Source organism: Anopheles merus, chromosome 3R (genome assembly GCF_017562075.2).
Source record: "Anopheles merus strain MAF chromosome 3R, AmerM5.1, whole genome shotgun sequence".
NCBI lineage: Eukaryota > Metazoa > Arthropoda > Insecta > Diptera > Culicidae > Anopheles > Anopheles merus.
Window position 1 is genome coordinate 42,626,897 of NC_054084.1, and position 23,071 is coordinate 42,649,967.

The window sequence follows — 23,071 nt, forward strand, 5'->3', positions numbered from 1 at the left end:
AGGCATAGACTAGACTTATTTCAATGCTACAAAAGAAAACGGTTCGGATGGGAATCGATGCATGTGCTGCGTTTACAGCAGCCAGCGCGACTATCTTAGGCCATCGCCACCCGAAAGATCGCGTAAACTTAACTACAAACGTAGTTTGCTACATAATAATAAAATGTATTTACATACTATCTTTTATTCTTTTCCTATAAATACAACAGAACGATATGGCTCTTTAAGAGGATATAAAAATTTAAGAAAAACTATTGAACAAAATTCAAAAATCAAACAAAAACGATAGCAACCAGTCTTTCTAGCAATGCAACAAAATTGAAACTAGGCCAGACATCGCTTGCTAATGGAACTTCCTGGAAATATATTGAAATATTAAAATGCATTAATAGAGTCTTCCAGCTTCTAAGTGGAGATGATAATAGCAAATAATTATAATAATAAATTTAAAATAATTTATATTTTCTATGTCGTACTTACGAATGGTTGTACTCCTGCCAATGAGCAGGAGTAGAGTCCTTGCACGCTCTAACACGCTCACAAACGCATATACAGAAGGGATTAATGTAATGAGCTTACCCAAGGAGTGGATGAAACCATGATCGCCAGATCACAGCACCTTACCTTATTTTTCCTCCCTTCGTCAGACGTAACTTGTGACAAATCAACACAACACATACACTTTACTAGCTAAAATGGTGATCGTGTCATATTTATACGAGCGTACGAAACGATTTGTTTTTCTCTTCGTTCAAAATAACAATGTAAGATTCTTTATTTACTTGTCACAGTGTATGCACAGTGTATGAACGAAACACAGATACTCTTGCGGTAGTTGTTGTTAGATGATGTTGCGTTAGTAGTATTGAACTGTAAATGTATGTGGCGCACCTTAACGCTCCCTCCTCTCCTTAACGTAATCAATGTGTTAAGTTTCTTTAGAACACTATGTATGAATGTTATGCTATGCATTTTTTTTTTGTTTTTGTAATAAAACACCACAATTTACACGGTAAAGGCACTTTTGAGCGAATTGTGAGTGTGTGTTTTCAATAAAAGAGTAGTGTTATTATTGCCTTTCTTGTGAATTTCGTACAGAATACCTTAAGGGGCAGGAAAACTTTAATAATCAGGAACTGTATGATGTCCTAGGAACTATCCTACAGCTCGGTAACTGGTTCATATCCTAACTATTGTATTAAGACATTGCGGCGCCCTATTGAGCTTTGTGTTTAGCTAAAATATTGCAGAAGCATAATCGTTAAAAGCAAAAAAATGGGTTGTTTGTGTATAAAGAATGTTCATTAGAGAATGCAAAAGTTAGCAGTTCCTGGCTCTGTACGCGCTTTATGGTTATGGCTATTGTAGTTAATGCATATGAACACATGTTACTGGTTTGCAATTGAAGGTTGGCCTTATCGATTCCCTGCATAAGTCGCATCTGTATATATTTGTACCCTTTTTTAATTATGCCCATTATTCTTTTTTTGTTTAGCTTTTCGTATCGTTGGCTTTATTTTACCTTTTTCTTCTTCTTTCTTACTTCGTGTTCGTGTATATTAAACTATATAAAAAGACTCTTAGCCTTAAAAAGATTACACATCGTTTGAGAATATCGAAATCTGACCAAATGACATTGAACACACATGAACTTAAGCATAACATAAAAACACGAATAATTTGTGGGAAAACCGGAATTTGTTTTTTTTTTTGTTTTTGCCTCATCATTAGCAGTGGAATTAAGTTTTACACAACGGATGGCCATGTTACAGTTAGTATTGTGATGTGTGTGTGTCATTATTCACTCAGTAGTGATTCACCTGCTGCTGTACGAAATACTGGAACATTTCCCCCTTACCCGTCATAGTAAGTACACGTATGAGTATGTTTTTACTGTTGCTCGGCTTTTACAAAGTTTTTTTTTTAATGAATTTGTTGTAGCAAACAAAACAAAAATTCTCTATAATTCGTACTTTAAGTAAACAGTAACCAATTACACTAAAGATAAGTAAACACGTATCATATTAAGTAAATGCAAATCGTGCACAGAAAGTAAATATGCTAGCCTTTTTGCTTCCTTAGTTTTCTGGCTATGAGAGTGTGTATAGAATGTGTTGTTGTTTCGACAAAATTATTAAAGAAGAAAAAACTAAATAAACAAAAAACAAAAGTTCACAAACGAAGCTAACGGTTAGGGCGAAGCTTAACGTAAACAAACGTAATTTCGTTAGAATTAAGCCTCCAAATATTAGCTAAACCAAAAAACAAAGTTAAGAAAAGAACAAAACAAACGAAAACAAAAATACAAATTAAACCTTCATGCGAGTTCTTATACGCCGCATGGACATTACATGAAAATGTGAAAAGTTTCAAAAAACTTTACTAACCGCATTGTTTGATTGTCAAGAAAGTGAAAATTCAAACAAAAAATGAAACAAATTCAACCAGAAAAAAAACAGAAAAACAGTCACTCACACACACATATAAATAGCAATCTCAGAGAGTGTGTGTGTGTGTGCCACGAAATGAAGTGAATTCACGTGTACTAAAGAAAGTGCTAATAAGGCTAATAGTTAAGATTGAATCCTTACACCAAACCGGCATCCTTGGCCATGCTGTAGAAGGCGGAATTCTTCGATTGCAGCAGCTCGGCCGGCGGTGCGAACTCCACGATCTGGCCCTTGTCAAGCACGATCACCTTGTCCGAGTCCATGATGGTGTTCAGACGGTGTGCGATCGTCAGCACCGTACAGTCCTTAAACTCCGTGCGAATGGTGCGCTGGTGGGGAAAGTGAAGCAAAACAAATGGTAATGAATATCGCTCATGTCGAGGAGGGGAGGCTTTTCGTCAATCTCACCTGGATCAGATCATCCGTTTCCAGATCCACGGCAGCCGTTGCTTCGTCCAGGATGAGCACCTTCGTCTTGCGTAGCAGGGCACGAGCTAAACAGATGAGCTGTCGCTGGCCAACGGACAGATTTTCGCCACCTTCCGTAACTTCGTGGTTGATTCCCGCAGTAAGGCCTTAGAAATGTAAGCAATGCAACATTAAGCTTCGTTCTGATATCTTCAACCAAAAACCCAAATCCCATCATACCTTTAACGAACGATTTCAGATGCGCATGTTCCAGCGCCTTCCAGATGTCATCGTCCGAATGTGCATTGAACGGATCGAGATTGATGCGCAGCGTGCCAGAGAACAGGACCGGATCCTGCGGGATGATGGTGAGCCGCGAGCGGAGCGCATGCAGACCGAGCTGGGAAATGTCCTGCCCGTCGATCACGATCGAACCACCGGCCGACTCGATGATGCGGAACAGTGCCAGCGTCAGGCTAGACTTGCCCGCGCCGGTACGCCCGACGATGCCGACCTTTTCGCCACCGTTCACCGTGAACGAGATGCCGCGCAGTACCAGCTCCAGCCCCTCGCGGTACCGCACCTGGAAGTCGCGGAACTCCACCATACCCTGCTCCGGCCAATCGCGGGGCAGCGTGCTGTTCGGCAGCTCCCATGCGGCTTCCTGCTTCGTCTCGCCGTACTCCTTGATACGCTCCACCGCCACTATGTTCGTCTCCACGTCGGATGTCATGCGCACCAGCCAGTTAAGCGTTTGCGTGATCTGCAGTGCGTACGACACGGACAGCCCAACCAGACCGGCGTTCATCGTTTCGCGACCAAGCACGGCGAACAGGGCAGCAAACAGAATGATCAAATTACCGACCATCTCAAGCCGTACGGCAAGCCAGCGGTTGGCGATGATGCTCGGACAGTAGCACAGCTGGTTTCCGTCCACTTTTTCATCCGACTCCAATATGAATCTAGAAACGAATGGGGGAATGTTTAACACTTCATTGCTGTTTTATATAATGCTCTAACTTACCTATCCTGCACACTGTAAGCACGGATCGTCTGCACGCCCTGGATGGTTTCGCCAAAGTGTGAATAGATCGGCGAACGGGACACCGACTCCAAGCGCTTCAGCTGCCGCGATGTGGCGACATAGAAGCGCTGCACGGCATAGTACAGAATACCGATCGGCACGATCACAGCGGCAAAGATCGGAGTCGAAATGCTGATCACTACCAGGGTGGCAACCACCTGCAGGTATAACGATCACACACGATTGGGATTTCCCCGCGTAGGGATAGGAGTAAAATGGAAAACGTTAGTAAAGCTTAAAATTTTGAAATGTTGGCTTAAAAGTCAAGGTAAACTACAGTCTTCTCAAACGTAAAAAGAAATAAAAGCTACATTCCACTATTAAGTCTAATTTGCAATCAGATTATCATTCTACTAGCAAGCATTCTAAGTAAGCAAAACTAAAGAAAACATTCGAACTTAGTGCTATATATGGCTTACAGACAAAAATATTCTTTACTTGTAACGTTTCGGGCGAGTAGTTAGCAGACGATGTATATTACGAACTTTTAAAAGCGAATCATACACAAAGAACCGATATTGGTATGATATTTACAGTGTTGGCCCACTAAAAGCTCCCTTTTCTTTGCAATTGAGTGTCTTCATGCCAGCACTGTATTTAGCGAAAATGGGTACTAAGTAACTTGCGTGACATTGCCAATGGTACTAAGTATCTTAATCAGCAAAGGTAACGACTTATTTTTTACAGAATAAAATCTATTCCATCCCAAAATTGCTGCGCCAGGATTGAGCCTATTTAGCATGACTGCTGAATAATTGAACTTCGATTCAAAAGCAATTCCGGAGATGATGAAAATATTTTACAAATTTACTCTCTTATCATAAATAAAGCTTAAAAACAGCTGACAGCAGAGCTCGATGAAACTTCGAGACACACAACGAGAAGGAAAGGTTAAATACACAACCAATGAAGTAGTGAACACAACAAATAGAAGGCATCCGAAGAAACAGTCGTAGTAATAATTGCAAAACATGATGATTAGTGAAAACTAGGAATGGAACATGAAAGCTGTAGGCAAGGTTTGAGGAAAAAAAGGAGAATAGAAGAGCTACACCAACGTTACCTCAAAGAAGCAATAGTTTAGCTCACTGACAGTAATGGGGAGCGTGTTATCCAGAATATCGACATCCTTAGAGAACCGACCCAGAATGCGCCCGGTAGGTGTGATGTCGAAAAAGGCAATCGGTAACCGCAGCACGGCCTGCAGCAGCGTGGCATGCAGATGCTTTGCCGCCCGCCACGTGCCGAGCTGGGGCGACAAATCGCAAAAGAATGACAAAAAGGCTAGAAACATAAAATCGGAAAATGGAGTAACATGTAGAATGAGTGGAAGCGGTTCGAGATAGGGAGATTGATTAAGGGGGTTGAATTTGTAAGTAACAATGAGAAGGGGCCAGGTATTTCAGTGTAATTGTGGGTAGAGTCAAATGTGTCACAGAAGCGCAGCAGTACTACAAAACTCGTCGGTTACAGGAGTTGTTTGAAAACGAACAAAAAATCAATTTAAATCGATACCTCATCTCTGTATGTTTTGAACCCGGCAATCGACCATATGTGATTAGTCGTCACGATAAAAATACATTCCCTGTAATCGAACGATCCTTTTGGAGCAGCACATTCATCAATGGTCACACAATGGGCAATGGGTAAAAAGCATTTGATACATAATAATGGGACAATGACATGCTTTAATTTAAAATCACTCGAATTTAATAGAAAATGAGGTAAATGCATTATTACAAAGGGAAAGGAACCACCATGTATGTTACCTCGTAAAAGCAATAGCTTATAGATAGTACAGTATCGGGAAGTTCATTATCCATGACGTCGATATCCTTGGAAAATCGACCCAGGATACGCCCGGTAGGTGTGATGTCGAAAAAGGCAAGCGGTAGCCGCAGCACGGCCTGCAGCAGCGTGGCGTGCATCCGCCGGGCTGCACGCAACGTACCGAACTGAGGCGGCAGTTCACAAAAGAAAGAGAGTATTGCTGCAAAACATAAACCAAACAATGTAGGGCCGGAACAGAAAATGCGATGCGAATGCGAAACTGTACCAGTTTCTTTATGAGTTTTGTGTAAAATTCTACAACATCTCGCAATTTGTGTGTGTATGTGTATCCAACCTTTCCAACAGCGCTTATTTTATCTTTGAACCCGCGAATACCCACAACAGTAACATAAAAATGTAGTTTTATATACACGCGTAGGATGATCAATTTCTCTATATATCTTCAACAGCAAGTATAGCATTCTTTAAAATGTTGCTTTTGATTGCTTTTGCTTGAATCGAGATACTCTAAATTTCATTAGGAAGCCAATAGTAGCGTTCGTCCTTTACCTCAATCGCACAAATAATCCAATCTAGCAAAAGCCCTGGCAATTTAACGTCCAGTACGTCCACATCTTTTGAGAACCGTTGCAATATACGACCGATCGGTGTCGTATCGAAAAAATCCATCGGTAGGTGCAACACATTAGTAAGAAGCAGCTTATGGACGCGTACGGCCGCCGCCCAACAACCCAGAAAAAGCGTTATATCGAAGGCAACGCGAGCCACACCTGAAAAGGATAAAGGGGGGGTGGGTGTCGAGTGTGTTTGCTGTTACTTCCAACGTAATAGTATACTTTGGGCGGTGATCGATGCTTTGATCGATGCGCCACGCCGTTTAAATGCGATCATGACAGACAAAAAGATCCTTACGATCAGATGAATTATGAAATGTTTATAGCAGTGGGACATGTGTAGTAATTTGTGTCTGTACTGTTTTGTTCCCATCATGGAAATTACGATTTACAATATAAAATACCGAATAAGAATACTTTAGTCCGTATAATTAAGAAATTCTCTTGACGCCTATTCTCCACACAATGGCAACATTAAACAAAATATGCGTTAAACACAACCCTATGACTATGCTACATATTTTATAATTGCAAACTGTGATAGGAATTTATGGAGAAAAATTTAAACAATATTTTAAATGTAACGACACACAAACCTACATGCGTATCGTGATATCAGTAACACACTCTTATTATTTTATCTAACAACGCAACTATAGACAATTGAATTAGTGGCAACGAACTGGCAAGAGAGTAGTAAACCAACATACTAACAACTCAACCCAACGCAAAAATAACAACAGCAAAAAGATAAACCACGCAGCAATAGTTACAGAGCGGAGCCGGTGAACTGTGTCGATCCCCGGCCAGGACCGGCCATTAAAAAATTATAAAAAAAACTCATAATATCAAACCGACATGCGGGTAGAGCGAGGGGGGAGCAGGGCTAGAAGAGACTCGACTAAGGCAGGCGCACAACACATACCCTTAGCACCGTTGGAATGAAGTTTTTAATATTCATCGGTAGGCTGTAGTCGAGCGTATTGATATCGTTGGAGAAGCGTGCGATGATGCGGCCCCTCGGTGTGGTATCGAAAAACGTCATACCACTCCGCAGGATGCCCTCGAGCAGCCGTCGGTGAAGGATAAGCGTCGCTTGGATCGAGCCCATCACTAGGGTTAGCACGCTAAGGTACAAGCTTAGTACTGACGAAGGAGAGAGAGTGTTTTCGTGTGTGTGTGTGTGTTGTGTGAGCGTTTAAGGGAAGAGAAAAGGAACAGAACAACATCTAGCGGTGAATAGTGAGGTAATTTAGATACGTTATGTTAATTGTTTCACTGAAGCGTGCCGATTTAGTGGAGAGAGAGATAGAGAGATCCGAGGAACGCGAGTCGAAAACGACGAAACTTAAACGTAACGCAAATTGAACGATTTATTTTGGTAGTTATAAACTACTTGGGGACAGAGAGCGCGCGATCCCGATACACAACCCACATGAGATATGAGATTTTATCCGTACGTGTTTTTGATTTCTGTAATTATGTGTGTGCGACGCAAGAGGAGCAGTGTGTTATTCGCAAACGCGGCGTTAAATTCACCCTAAAAGCACCGAGATCCGCTTAGTTCAGGAAGGAAAAGGATGTATGTTCGTACTGGTGGTTTGTATGCAACAGTTTTAGTTTAGTTCTTTGCAAGGCGTTCTACGACCAACGAGAAGGCGGGAAAATACCAACATAGAAAACTTAGTAACGCAACGTAACTAGGAAAAAAGGGGAAGAAACATAACAAAAAGGTAACCGACAACTGGAACGAAAACGATACCCCGAAAAAGCAGGCACTCCAGGCGCGCAGGGTCGCCGGCAGATCGGAATCCGTCGTGTCAATATCCTTGCTGAACCGGTTCAGCACCCGGCCGACGGGCGTGATGTCGAAAAAGGAGGTCAGTGGTGCGTGCAGCACGCGCCGTAGCAGCGTCTTGTGCAGCGTCCGGGACGCTTCCAGCGCGCCAATGTAAAGGAACAACGTCGACAGGAAGGTGCTTAGCACTGTGGTGGGGCAGAGCAGCAGCAGCACCAGCAGCATGTTGCATGCATGCATCGTGGTCGTTCGTTTTCGGTGATCGTTAACACACAAACCAACACAACACATACAAAACGCATCATAAATGGAATTACGGCAGAAAAAAATGGAATTACATTAGAAAGGGCAAAACACAATGGCAATTGCAAAAAACGGGAAGCAGCAAACGAAACAGCAAACCACGAAGGATACACACATTGCACACAATGGGACACTGAAATGAAACAGGGGTTATATGCGGAGGGCGTAATGGGGCCGGAATGATTTTTATCGGATTGAATCGGTTCTTTAAAACACATATGATACACACATAGACAGGAAAGTAGGGGTTAATCTGTAGTTTGAAAGACAGAATAGTTAACACTTCACTAAAGCATGCACAATAGGGGGAAAGAGGAGATTCATCATCATGCACAGCAACAGGGTACAATGTGTGGATGAAAGGGTATACGTAGACAACAAACAAATGGGGCAGCACAAGAGCATAAGCAACAGTGGAATTCAACACAATGCTGCCAAACGAACGTTAACTAGTCGTAGAATATTTTTGTGCAAACTCTAAGTCAAATGTTTTGCATCCTATGACATTGTTAATAGCAAATATAAGAAGAAAATGCCTCGCCTTTAATTCTCCTCAAATGTTAAATACTGCTCTACTTGTTCTTTAGCATAATGCACTTGAATCTTAATTTTCCTTCCAAGTTTAAACATCTAAGCTACATGCATTTTTGTGAACTGATAATAATAACAAAAAAAAAACAAGAATAAAAACAACAAAAATAACAAAATTGATAACTATTGCAAAACAGTTGAACAAATTGATAAGAAGAGAATGAATGTGTTTTATCATTTACCACAAACAACATCATGAGACAGGAGCGCAGAACCTGCGGCAGCGTGTTGTCGAGCACGTCAACGTCCTTGGAGAAGCGGTTCAACACCCGCCCGAGCGGGGTCGTGTCGAACAGCTCCATCGGCCAGTGCAAGACGTACCGTAACAGTAGCACATGCATCTCCCGGGCGGCGGCCAGTGCTCCCAACGCAAACGATAGAGAACAGGCGAAGCTGGCCATCACTGGAGAGAATGGGAAGGTTTTTGGTGTGGATTTATGAAGAAAAAATGCGTTCGACGAACGATTAACCATCCCATTTGCATGAAATTATACAGAGAGAAAGGGGAGGGATGTTCTGATTGACAGTTTGTAAAAATCCATAGGTAAAAACACCTCGCACCTTGTAGGGCCAAAAATGCAGAAAAAGATTTAGTAGTGAAGTAGTAGTTTGCATGCATGTTAGATATTGGAAAGGAAATCTTTACATGGAAATAAAAGGAAGAACAAATTGTTAAAGAAAAGTGCATTGAAGGAAAGTGGAAAATAACACCAAAGGATAAAATATAGAGCAGTTATAAAACATACTAACAGATGGAAAATATTAGAAAACCTGCAAGAAATACCCTTTTCTATTGCTTCCCTTAAGGAATTGACTATTACGTTATCAATTTGGTCTTAATATTTCTTATTTGTTGAGAACCTATTGTAAAAGGCGTTAACGCTTAATACTGTGGAAACGAGTTGGGTATAAATCGACCATTGAACCATCTGGTGGTGGTGGTGATACTGAAATCTTATCGCTAAATCTTATTACCGCAAAGAACTGTGCAAGGAACGAGCGAATCAGCTGCGGCAACGTATTGTCCACCGTGTCGACGTCTTTGGAGAACCGGTTTAGCACACGACCCAACGGAGTGGTGTCGAACAGGGACATCGGCCAATGGAGCACGTACCGCAGCAGCAATTCGTGCATCGTTTTGGCCGCGTACAGCGAGCCGAGTGCGAACGTTAGGGTAGCGACAAAGTTTGCCAGTACTGGAGAGTGGAGGTTAGTATGTATGTAAGAGGGAAAAATTAGTAAAAGTTGGCGGAAGGTAAGCAAAAAAGTGAAGAAAATTAAACAACAACTTGGGAACAAAACTATACAGAGTGAGTGTAAGTAGGATTTGGTGTAGTAGTGGGTTGTATAGAAGCAGTTAGACAATTTTTTAAATAAATGTTAGGCATTGATTAGAAGTAGGAGAGCATTTTAATAAACTACCGAATGGAAATTAATGTGAGAAAAGTTAAAAGATAGGAAGCATTGTACTAAGAGTAGTGGGAAACAAAAGGATAGAAATCATGCCTAATGTGTATCATCGATATTTTTGATTACAGCATTGTAGTTTCACTGTAAGTAATGCAGAGTTGCGTTGAAACGTAACCCGAATGTACCATACAAAGCTGGCACATTGTTATCGTTGTAGGTGCTTCATGTGAGGTTCCTTATCGTAAAAAGGGGCTTGTCTTAGTAAGTGTAGTTGTTGTATTGAGGGGAGGGGGGAAAATAATGTCTCGTTTGCCTGAAAATGGAAGATTATGACACTGCACACTCTAATGAGCTTTCATACCTTGACCGGCTCCGAATGCACCGTACACGCCGAGATACATATCCCGACGGCTGGTATCATTTCCGGCCGTATCGTCCGTAGACCAGCGCGACAACCAGAGGTTCGAGCCAATCGAGAAGCCTTGGAAGATCATGTTGAGAATCACGGTCGCTACCGAGAGCGTTAAGCCGATGCTCTTGAGATAATGCTTGTACACTTCCCATTTGACCTAAAATCGAAATCAAGACGTTAGGGGATGTGTATTGATAGAACATAGCGATTTGTTGAAGATTAATTACACTGCCAGTTTCCGATTTTTCTTGCTCGATAAGCTTCGTTTTCGCCACCTCTGGAGCCTTTTCGGACGTTCGGCGACGCAAGCTTGTGTTGCTATCCGTTGTGGAGTTTTGACGCGAAATGTCTTTTACCGAGCTGATGAGAAATGCGAAAGAGTAAATGTCGATTAAAAATGGCCAAAAGTTATCGATCGCATCATAGTAGTTTGGGGTTTCCCAGCTTACCCAGTTTCCGAGGTGCTTTCGCTGCGCGATCGTTTGCTGTTGGAGCGCTTCAGCTGATTCAACAATTCCTCTCCACCGACACTATTCTCCAGCTGCTGCTTGATCTCATCCAAATCCTCTTCCTCCTCGCTGACCTCCTGCAGATGCTGAATCAGGAACTCCGCGAACGCGCCCTTCTTATCCATCAGCTCCTGGTACGTGCCGCTTTCCGAAATTTCACCCTCCCGCAACACAAATATCTTGTCCGTGTTGGGCAGGTAGGTAATGCCGTGCGTCACCAGCACGCGCGTCTTTTTCGCCAGCAACCCACTCGGCCCGATCACCTGCTCGAAGATGTGCTTTCCAACGTGCGAGTCCACCGCACTGAGCGGATCGTCCAGGAAGTACACATCGGCATCGTTGTACACCGCACGGGCAAGTGAAACGCGCTGCTTCTGACCGCCGGACAAGTTGATGCCCTTCTCACCGATTTCCGTCATGTCGCCGCCGGGCAGCATCTCAATGTCGGGCTTCAGGGCGCACGCTTCAATCACGCGAGCGTACCGTCGCTGGTCCATTGGTTTGCCGAACAGGATGTTGTCCTTTAGGGTAGCGTTCTGTATCCATGCCTGCTGGCTGACGTACGCGATGCGCCCAAGCGTATTGACGCGTCCCGATATTTTGTCCATCTCGCCAAGGAACGCCGACAGCAGCGAGCTCTTGCCCGATCCGACCGTACCGACGACGGCCACTATTTGATTCTTCTCGACGCGTACGTTGATGTTCTTGAGCGTGGTTTCCTCGCCGCCCCACGAGAAGACGCCATTTTCAATTAGCAGAGGAGAAGCTGTACGGCAAAAAAAAACCAATAAGTTTGAATTGTTAAAGCACAATTTGTACGCGCTTGAATTTACTTACACTCCTTTTCGTCATGCTGCACATTGTCAGGGTCCAGTTCTTCCTGATTCAGGAAAGTGTTGATGCGATTCACAGAAACGCTGGTCTGGAGTCAAAAAATAGGGGAAAAGAAGGTTGAATCTCGTTTCGCTCAAAGCTGTCGTTAAAGCTACAACTGTTTCCTCCATTAAAAACACGGAACATAATAATTCATTTGTTAATAACAGAATCTACTTGTTGATTAATTTTACATTTGACTTTAAATTAAATCATAAATTGATAGCAAAATATGGTCAAATATACGTATGACAATAAAAGCGATAATTGACAGTTAACTAGTGTTTTATATATTGATACGATAAATTATAAGGCATGCATTTTATACAATCCAAACCAATCAGAACTGTTTTAAATAGCTTTAAACAATAGTTATTCATCGATTCCGCTACTTACTTGCACCATATTAGAGATGAGCATGGGCAACATGGACAGGGGAAACCGTAGGATGTTGAAAAGCGAAAGTGAAACGAAAGCTGTGCTTGCATCCAGTACATTATTCTCATCCACCAGCACATAGGTGGCAAAAGTGACCAACGACACCTGCGTGAGATTATGTGTGATTGGTGCCGTACACACATACAAACACATACACACACAGCCATTGGGTGTAGGAAGGATATGGGATGGGTGAGTTGTGGTTTGACCCATGGGACCCATGGAGTGTTAAAGATTGTTTGATCGGTTATGGTTTCAGGGGACCAGGTGCGACAGTCGAGTGTAAAACACGAGTGTCAATGTTATATATATGCATGAAAAGAGAGAAATAAAGAGAGAAACAAAAGAAATGAAGAAGAGAAGAAGAGAACGGAATAAATGATAAACATTATTAGAAGGCACATTGCAGATGGTGTGGAATAACAGATGCTGCACACTATTGATCGTGTGCCGTAGTACAATCCAACCTGATCCAAGCTCTTTGCAAGGTGCTGTAGCTGTGGGACAGCTTGATGGACGAGTTAAGTATTATGATTACGTCTACTACGCTGTTTGAGTTGAATGGAGAGGTGATTAATTGCATAATTTTGGGCTTCCAGGCTCCATAGTGGAACCGACATCGTTAGAAACAAGCTACGAAAGCACAGAAAATACGAATCTACAGCACACCGAACACCGGACGCCGTGAATCGTCTTAAACGATGTTACCTGTATCGCGTAAACGATCAGCACAGGTAGCAGCACAAGAGGCATTCGCAGTATATCGAACAGCGTAAGGCATACGAATGCTTTCACCGGTGTGAGAACATGGGATTCGTCGGAAAGGACGTATGTAGCGAAGGAAATGATTGAAACCTTGGAAAGTGTAATCAAAAACGCGCGTTCAATTCGAATTTTATCACTCAAAAGTATAAAATCACGGCCACGATCAGGTATGCGCACATCTTCGCGAGGCAAAAGGTTTGTTAGAGATGAAACAAAAATACTTTACCAAAAATGGTGCACACGACCAGATAAATGATGTTCCAGCGTTCAAGTAAGCGGCCGATTTCAGCACCTTCACCTCCTTGTCACGGATTTTAAGTATCTGCTGCTCGAAGCTTGGCTCCCAAGCGTACAATTTAAGTACCTAAAAATAGACAAAACCCGTTAATCATGTATCAAGTACCTTAACATGCAACCTATTTTACTCACCTTAATACCACTGAGGACCTCGTTCATTAGCTTCACACGCTCGTCCTTGTTCTTCATTTGCTTGATTTGGAGCGTTTTGATCATGTTGGCAATTACACCATTCACTGGAATGAGAATGATCATCACAGCCAACCCGGCCAACACGGAAGGGCCCAAAATTTGCCACAAAAAGTACAGTGCCAGACCAATCTGCAGTGGGGCACTCCAGATCATATTAATGTACGTCGTTAAGTCCATGAAGCGTTGCGCATCGACCGCCATTAGATTCACAATTTCACCGACGGTCGAACCTTTTCGCGCACTGTTGGAAATGATCAGCGCCTTGCGATAGATGGCACTGATCAGTGCGGTACGGATACGCAGTCCAACGAAGAACATCCGGTTGAAATATTGTCCCAGCAGCAGCGTCTGCGTTCCGGCAACAACGAACAGGGTGATTGCGTACATCAAACCTTTCCACATCGGCTCTTCACCGCCCACAAACCCGATAATGAGCTTCAGGATCTGGGGCGAGGCAAAGGTCAACAAATCCTGGCCAAGTTTAAGGAACGAACCGAGCAGGAACGTTCCACCGAACGTTTTGATCAGTGCCGGTAGAATGGAAGCGATATTTTTAGCTTTCGTGGTACGAAAATCAACACGTGCCGAGTTTCCCAGCTTCTTAAAAGTGACGTCATTGCTCGTTTCACGCGACTGGTACGTCTTCTCGAGGGTTTCGTTCCAATGGTGCAGGAAAGCCGGCGACACCTCCTTGGACGAGTCTTCGGGCTTCATTTTCCACAGATCGTCCACCTCCAGTGGCTTGCGGAAGCCGACCCAGGCTAACCGATCGAACCAGGCGAAAAAGATGCGCGATGGGAAGCTGGCGGCCAACTCGGGACAATCCTTATCGGTGATTTCGTACTTCGATTGGCGCGGTGGCTTGTCGACGAAGAAATTGAGCAGAAACATGATGCACGTGAGGGAAAAGAATATCAGAAAGCTCACAAACTGATACTCTGCCCACGAATCTTCGACGATACGGGCTTCGTAGGCACGGATTTCAGTGCGTACTCGTGGTATGCTGCACACGGTCAGCAGGAACCAGAACAGGAACAACAGCCCCGACGTTCGCATGCCATAATGCTTGTTGAGGTAGATCAGGATAGCCACAAAGATCTGGAATTATTATCAATTTGAACAAATGAAACTGTTCTTACCATCGCTCAGGAAATATTTCCACACTTACGAAAGAGGCGAGCTTTATCACCGGCGTATAATAGAACAGTGGTGCCGATATGCCGTCCGTTGAGATTGCCTTTGCGAGATCAACGATAGTAAGTACGATCAGCGAACCGATGACCAGCAGCTTGGTTACGTTGACGAAGCTCCACGGTACATCTTTGTTGGCGCTTTTTCGCAGATAGTACAGCTCCAGAAAGGAGAACAGCCAAAGAAATGCACACGGTGCCCACACCAGTACGGTCTGCTGGAAGCATGGCGTTAGATCTGGATCGTCCGTGTACCAGGTGAGATTTAAGTCCTGTAGCCGGAAGAGAGGCACATTAGCGCTCGCTGACATTATGATGTAAACAAACCGGTTTCACAGAACGTGTGTCTTCTTTTCATGTACGAATCGTCTTCTTTTCTTCCCCCATCTTCATCACATAGTTGAGATCGTTATTTCCGCACGTTTTGCACGATTTTAACTGCGTACTTCAGTGCGATGGCGATCACAAAGGTTTCATCCATCGGAAACTGTAACAATTTGGCAAGATTGGGACTTTTTCACTGATTTACTTACCCAAAACCGAGAGCCGCAAAATTCATCCATTGGATGAGTCTCCATTTTTCCAACGAAACGCACCGGGTACACTGTAGGATGAGCTTAGGTCCAGTCGTTTGACAGATGTGACAGTGGAAATCGGATAAAACTTTTTTACGGAAAAAGAAAATACAAAAAAAGCATTATAAAATTCACATAAAAGGGTTTAAATAAAGCTGTTGCTATAATATATTATATTAATAAAACGAGAAGGAAATTCAAGTCTCTTCAACTGCCATAAATATCGATTCGAGAAATCTTTTCATCGAAAGACGCATTGAGCACCCCTGCCTGGTTTGACGTTTCGCCAAACAACAACCACTGTCAGCGAGCCGCCGCAGAAAAATTGTTTTCTTTTCGCAGCAAACAAGTGTGGCGCGGTGCAAAATCCCGATAAAAATGAGTCGATCATCTAAAAGCATACTTCTCGATGGCTCTGGACTGGAAACCAGTTTCAAGATAGTGAAGGTAAGCGGTCTATACAACGTGCCGATCTTTTGAAAACAGTAACTTAACTTTGCTTCCCAAACCCACCCGTAGAACGAAGCGGAGGAACAGCTGGAGAATTTCCTTGCTCCAGTAGCGGAACTGGCCGACGACATCAGCAGCGGACGGTCAAAGATTGTTAAGCCGGCTCCAGGTAAGTCTAGCAATCTAGTCGTTGGATGGGATGCTTCGAAACAATATACTCCCCCTAATGCCGATAACGCTTGAATAATGTCTGGCACTATCTGTTAAAAAAAAAAACCATGAAAAAGCTATCGCGCGAATGTTTATTGTTTGCGAGTGTGCGCTACAAATGAAGCACAAATTGTTGGCGGCGAAATCTGTTTCGATGGTGTAGCAGCGATTCGGCGGTGGGAAAGAATATCGCATTCTGCTACCCGCCTACTGATAACTGCACAATTAGGAAGTGGAACAGTGGCTCTTGCCACTCGATGGAACCGTGCGACCTCCGAGATAAGCGACGATTATCACACGCAAGATGCGCAAACTTTGGGAGCTGTACTGAATTACTTCTTTCCAATTCACAACTGTTTCGCAATGTGTCGTCATGAAGCCGGTACGTGGTTAAACTATTCTACGAATTGTACGTGACTCATGAAACCGTATTTGAAGTTTTGATAAAGTATTATCAAATGCATTGATGGACAGGATGATTGATATGAGCGGACGGTTTAAAAAACGATTCCCTGCCGTATCTTGTCCCGTGCACGCTTCAACATGTTTCGAGCACGTTTTCTCCTTCTGGTACTCGTTGTGAGAATTCAGTATCAGTATTAGTTTGCTTTTGACCTCGCTGTGGCATAACACCTTGCAAGATCATGCTTTTGAGAGATATCGGATTGTGCAAGAAGGAACAAAAAATATACATACAGTAGGACAAATGTTTGTCGACCTGGAGTGTGCCGGTTTGTGGCGCTTGCACCCGAGCGGCGGGCTCATTAGCGAGTTCATCTGCTTATCTTAAGGCTAGGACCCGGTTTCTTATCATGTGTCACTGTGAATAGTTTGTTCAAGGCTCTTTTCAACAAACTTCCATCCCATCGTTTGCATAGGGCGCTATGTTTAGTAAGTAAACCTTTGACCACTTACTAGCCCACTTGCAGTGCCCTTTACAAATCAACAGGAAAAGCTACTTCATTCCCATCCGTTTTTTCCCCTCTATGCTGCGAAGCGTGAAGCAGTGCAGGGAAAACTCGGTTTGAAAAAATAACTGCAATCACAAACAACCGCGTATCGAAGCCGCCCCGGGTTGTGTGCAGCAGACACATACACACCCAGAACAGCGCGTTTAAAACAGCTGTTATCATCGATTGGGTGGCATCAAGAAACACAGCAGTGGAACACAAGAATGTATCAGCTGATAATTCCTATCGTGACCCAAACACACAAAGGCCCGGACAAACAACTGTCGCGACATTTGCTGCAAAGAGGAAAACGTTTGCAAAAACATAAAATCATTGCAAAGTAGTGAGCAGTCGACGAATGGATCGATTGCTGCTGGTTTAAAAACTCCGCCACAATCCGTTAGGAAAAAGGGCTTTCCGGTTGAGCAGGCAGCGTACGTTGAATACGCACCGACCGGAAAAGATCGCATCATGATCGTTCGGCATTTAGCTTGCCCTCCTCCCCGTCCAGGGACAAGGAATGACTACTGCTGCTATACACGCGCGAAAAGAAGTAAGAAGCAACATTAATGATCTTGCGAGATCCAAACGAAAAATTTCTGCCAGTCATTGCGTCGTCGTGGGTCGCGATCATCTCTCTTTAACACTTGTTCTTCCACTCCCCTGTGCATGTTTGCGCGAGAGTGGTGGTTTCTGCTCGTTTTGGGATGCTTGGTTCGTTACGCATCTTTTTTTGTGTCGCGTTTAGTGTGGTTGAGGTCGTTTTTTTGTTCTTCCTTCGATTTGCAGAAGAACAAGTTTGAAGAACAAGATCTTCATGCACCCACCACACATACAAACACCTTTTCCGCTTTTGATCTTCCGCCCAACCAATACACGAATCACACACAACCTCACAGAGTGCATACGTCCTTGGCCGTTACAGGCACCAGCAACTACAGGGTACTGGTTTCATCAAATGTTTGTTGTACCCAATCTTCACTCATCATTTGTGCCTCACCACATGGCGGCATCTCTCACCGTTGGGACACCTTTTTAAGCGATTAACACCCAACTCGAGCGGTGCGGCCAGCTGGAGCGTACACAAACCCACACACACACACACACACGATCCATTGGGAGGTTTTCAGCGCTCACGGCATTGTTCATGATTCGTCATACGTAAATTTAATAAATCACTTCTCTCAGCTCAGTTTCCGGCGGGGGTCATCTCACTCGAATATAGTACCGGCCACAAACACGGAACTTTTTTGCCCCTCATTATTGTCGCATAACCAAATTAAGTGCTCACAGCACAACGTTTGGGTTCGTTGGGTTATTTTTTGTTGTTGAAAATCAACGGTTCTTGATCTGCTGCTTGTACATACATGCCCGCGGTGGGGACGAGCTGTGGACCGGATTTCGAGGAACTGGGAGAGATGGACCGAATGACAAACGCTTATTTTTTTCCTGCATTCTTCTGCCAACTGTTAGCTAACATATTCACCTGTCTGTCCGTTTGTTTGTTTGTTTGTTTGTTTTCTCCCCCGTTTCGCTAAGTGATCTTTGGTGAACCGCGCGGGTGGACGAAGAAGCGTTTGAATGCCAAATTAGTCGCGTTTTTTGTTTGTTTCTCCTGCTTTTCGTGCATGTTATTTTATTTTAGGAACATCTTTACTGGACTACCACAGTCCCAAACCCCTTCACTTGGCGAGATGGTCCAACATTCTTAAATGATACACGAGACGTGCTGCTTTTGCTGTACGGATTTCCATATCTTTTCAATCAAACACGAACAGCTTCCAGTTCCAGCTAACCAACATACACAACACGACATTCACGATTCAATCACACTAATTTGTACGCGCTGGGCCAACCATTTAAGCGAAATAATTGTTACGATCTGGCGCGAGTGAGAGAGGGGGCGGAATTGATGATAACGATGGATCAGACGAATGCACCCCGATTACTGTCCCTGTATGAAGGGGGCAGTGCCACAAAAAAAAAACACACACACACACACGTCCTACGCTCAAACTAACAATCTATTTCGATTGTTAATAGAATTGCGCCTATATATACATACACACACGGTGGCCCACACTAATAATTCATGTAGCTACGAAGGAACGTGAGAGCGGGTCAAGCTACGTTTTGATGCCAAACGGGTAGTAGGATGGGGGTGGCCATTTAACTGATGGCCAACATAGAATTCTCGTTCTACCTCTACTTTTTCTTCCTCTTTCACGGTGCAACACAACACATTGGTGCTTCAAAGCCGTAGGCGAGCAAATATTGCACAATGTTTGATATGATGAGGAAAGGAGGAGTCCGTTAACCTCACCTTTCTCCTCCACGACACACGTTTTGTCGGTTGGAATCGGTTGATTTAAATATATACAACCCACCCGTGTAACAAGTATTTAAAACGAATCTAATCTGTTGTTCTTTGTTGTTGTCAACCGGTCTTCCGGCACTGGCGAATGGCGGAAGAAGGCCGCATCAACGGCAGATAAGTATATTTAAATTTTCAAGTTCAATGAAACACGTGGTCGCGTCGCCTGTTATGCTTTTCTTTTGCGCAAGGGGCAGACGCTACCGCAATGGTCATTCGCTTGCGCGTTTTGAGGTTTTTTTTTGAAGGCAGTCGACCTGTAAATTACCGCTTGGAGAGAAATTTACATCCAATATGGTGCCGAAGTGGTGATAGATGTTAAATGCGAAATGTCCACCTCACACTAACTATAGCAGTGACCCTTTCTAATTCACCCCGCTTTTCGTTTTCATAATGGCCCTTAGGATTAAAAATGGGCGGGGAGTAGTAAAACGTTTCAATTTCACTTCTTACACCACAAAAACATCAATTCAAACGCCTTTTAACACCATATACCAGCGCACAGCACTGATAAGTGATAAAAGGGACCAAACCTCGTGATACACATTCGTGTACGCCGCACACTCTACTTACATTCTATTGTTTTTGCACACGAAAACTCTGGCAAAGCACTGTTGCTTCCAACGCGACCACCACCACTACCACCACGGGTACGTACGTGCGAACAAACTGAGATCACCCGCGGTTCCCGGATGGATGAACTGCCGATGGCACCGGTTCACCGGTCGTTTATGGTCGCTTGTGCGCGCGCGTGTGTGCTCCTCTCGTCCGCTTGACGCGGCCGTTCCGAATGGACTGACGGTGAAACGTTTTGCGACGATCGGCGGTCTTGCTTGCGGGTTTTGCTGCGATTCGGGTTCCTTCTCCACCAACGACGAGATATCTCTCTCTCTCCGGCCGGCCGGCCAGTGCTACACAAAACAACCCTCATTACACACATACGAAGCCACCGTGGTCACCGTGTGTGTGTGTGTGTTTGTTTCTATCGAAAGTGGTGCGCACTCTCGCCCGCGGTGGGGTTTTGTGTCCGCATGGCTTTTTCCCGCGCGCCGGTTGTGGCTTTTCACACGTGATTAATGAGTTTTCCTTCCGTCACCTCATTTTCCGGTTTTGTTTTCTTCGTATTTAAGAAACGAAACTAAATATTATTTCTTTTACCCCATTTTAGACTGTCCGGAGGCGGTGTGGTTGGTGTGTATTGTACGAGCATAATGTTTCGAATCGAATTACTTTGACCGCGGCAGCACCGCGGCTTGTTGTTGTTGTTGGGTTCATTGAATGTCTCTCACCACTACCAAACAACACGCTAAGCTGCGGGGTCAGTGTCAGGGGACTAGGGGCTCAAGTTACTCCCCCCCTTTTCTAGTATGGCTTCGAATTGGTGCTCCCCCATCGATCGATGATGCTCTGCGCGCGCTTATCATGTTTGGCGCTGTGCCACGATAACGTCATCGTTACATGCACCGGTGCTTGTGGCGCAAGTGTGTCTGTGGCCGAGCAGTGGAATATAACGTCATGGAACGCGCCGAGTGGTGCCTTTCGATGACGAAAATTTTAGCCAGTCATCGTCCATACGGCGGTGTGCACTGTGTCCCTACGCATGGGAGATGCTATTTGTTTGAATGCTGTTTTTCTGTCTTATTTATTAGTCATTCTAGTTCTTTCTTCGTGCACGATCGTACAGGTTTTCATTCGTTTTATCTTGATTGGTAATCGCAACTCTATTTGATGGATGGATGGGCTTATTTTGCTGTGCGTTTAATCTTCCAAAAAGTCATTTTTATTTTTATACAAGCACATTCCGAATACGTAGAAGGAGTTACGGTTTATTTTCTTTTTTTTTTTTTATAAATTCTTACAAATACTTCAGTTCAATTTTAAGCTGCTTTTTGATGCAGTGGGTTTCCCGTACTCCATTGTTCATGATTTGCATAATTGCTATCAAATCCTTTCCGTGTCTATCTAAACTCTTCAAACTGTACATGATAATAGTTCAGATCGTGCGTGGAATTCTGGAATTTGCTGGTCATGTGAAACGTTTTTTACTGTCGTTTAGTTATAATTCATGCATTTCTTTTGTTTTTTTTTGCACAGGATTCTGCGTGAAAGCGTTCAAGAAGGGAACGGAGGAAAAATTCTTCATCAATCTCTGCCAAACCGATGGCATTCCACCGCCGCGCGACATTACCGAGGACGAGCTGATACGCATCCTGAACGATGGTGAGCCTAATGCATTCCGCATCCCGATGAGCATCACGCAGCCCCGCCCCGCACTGGACAAATCCAACCAGGGCTGCCAGGTGTGCGATATCGCGATCAATACGAAATTCTACGCCAAAATTGAGTCCGGCGGGCTGTTGCGCGAGTTCCTCATCAGTGTGCTGTTCGATGGGGTGGAGAATAAGTACAACGTCGCACTGGACGAGAGGAACTTTCGCATATTGAAGAACAAAAAGTTCATCGACAAGCTGATTCCGCACAACATCCAGAACCGGGACGTGCGGCAGGTGATCGAAAGCTATCCGCACCAGTCGGACGCCGATCGGGCGCTGCTCACCGAGCTGGACAATCCGAGACCGCTGATGGCGGGCGCCCAGCCGAAGAAACCACTCATCGAAGAGATTGGCGCAGATGCGGGGACGGTAAAAACGGTTAAAAATGAAACGAACAGCTCGCGTAGTGTCGCACCGGTATCGGTGGTAAATGCCAAACAGCAGCAAAGTGATAGCACTACCCCAGCACCGTACGTGCCCGATCCGACAAAGGTGGCCATTTCGCAGGCCGCCACGAAGAAGCCGGAAAGTAAGCTGTTCCGCGAACCGCCCGCCGGTAGAGCCAAGCGACTGATAGGAGAGTTCCATCTGCCGGAATGTGTAAGTGAACTGCTAAATTGCTACAGGGTTTTCTAGGGGTTTTCGGACACTTGACTCTTTCTTGTTGGAAGTGAACTCCATATGTTGGTAATTGGAGTCTATGGCACGCTTTTTGGATAGGGTTCTTGTAAATTCTTATTAAATTTGTCCAAAAAGGTTGCTATAGAGTCCAACTATCATTGCATTAAGTTCATTCCACGTATGAAAGAGACAATGAAGTATCCCACAGCTATGAGAACTCCTGGAAAACCCTGTAAAGGTCCACAGGCGGATGCTTAATGATTTGTAACTCCATTCTGTGATGATATGATACAGGTTTCATCGAACGAAATTACGCTGGACGTGGGCGAGGATCGCATTTTGCTAGAGGCACGTAAGAAAGGCTACCTGCTGGATGTGTTCGTGGACTATCGTATTGATGAAAGCAAGGTGGAAGCTCATTTCGATACCACCACAAAGATCCTGCAAGTATCGATGCCAGTGTTGGCAGCTTAAAGTCGAATGGCGTCGCACG

General features: G+C 44.1%; 2 protein-coding genes across 15 annotated transcripts; one reads left to right on the forward strand and one right to left on the reverse strand.

The window, feature by feature from the left end:
- Positions 1-191: 191 nt before the first annotated feature.
- LOC121595924 (multidrug resistance-associated protein 1) lies at positions 192-20,499 on the reverse strand. 14 transcript variants are annotated; one of them, XM_041920390.1, is made up of 16 exons: positions 20,258-20,499; positions 15,659-15,788; positions 15,104-15,397; positions 13,876-15,033; positions 13,673-13,810; positions 12,640-12,786; positions 12,208-12,292; positions 11,311-12,136; positions 11,089-11,221; positions 10,811-11,018; positions 5,006-5,226; positions 3,883-4,100; positions 3,099-3,820; positions 2,859-3,025; positions 2,592-2,779; positions 192-356 (listed from the first exon to the last, which is right to left on the reverse strand). In XM_041920390.1, the coding sequence occupies exons 2-16, from the start codon at positions 15,701-15,703 to the stop codon at positions 344-346; spliced, it is 4,563 nt and encodes a 1,520-aa protein (XP_041776324.1). In that variant the 5' UTR covers positions 15,704-15,788; positions 20,258-20,499; the 3' UTR covers positions 192-343. The 14 variants fall into 14 exon arrangements, with proteins under 14 accessions (XP_041776324.1, XP_041776325.1, XP_041776327.1 ...); XM_041920391.1 differs by lacking the exon at positions 5,006-5,226 and adding an exon at positions 6,283-6,503; XM_041920393.1 differs by lacking the exon at positions 5,006-5,226 and adding an exon at positions 7,273-7,493.
- Positions 15,992-23,052, forward strand: LOC121595931 (PIH1 domain-containing protein 1-like). The gene is made up of 4 exons (XM_041920413.1): positions 15,992-16,147; positions 16,220-16,319; positions 21,779-22,557; positions 22,873-23,052. Exons 1-4 carry the CDS (start codon positions 16,079-16,081, stop codon positions 23,050-23,052), a joined length of 1,128 nt encoding a protein of 375 aa, XP_041776347.1. The 5' UTR covers positions 15,992-16,078.
- Positions 23,053-23,071: the final 19 nt, after the last annotated feature.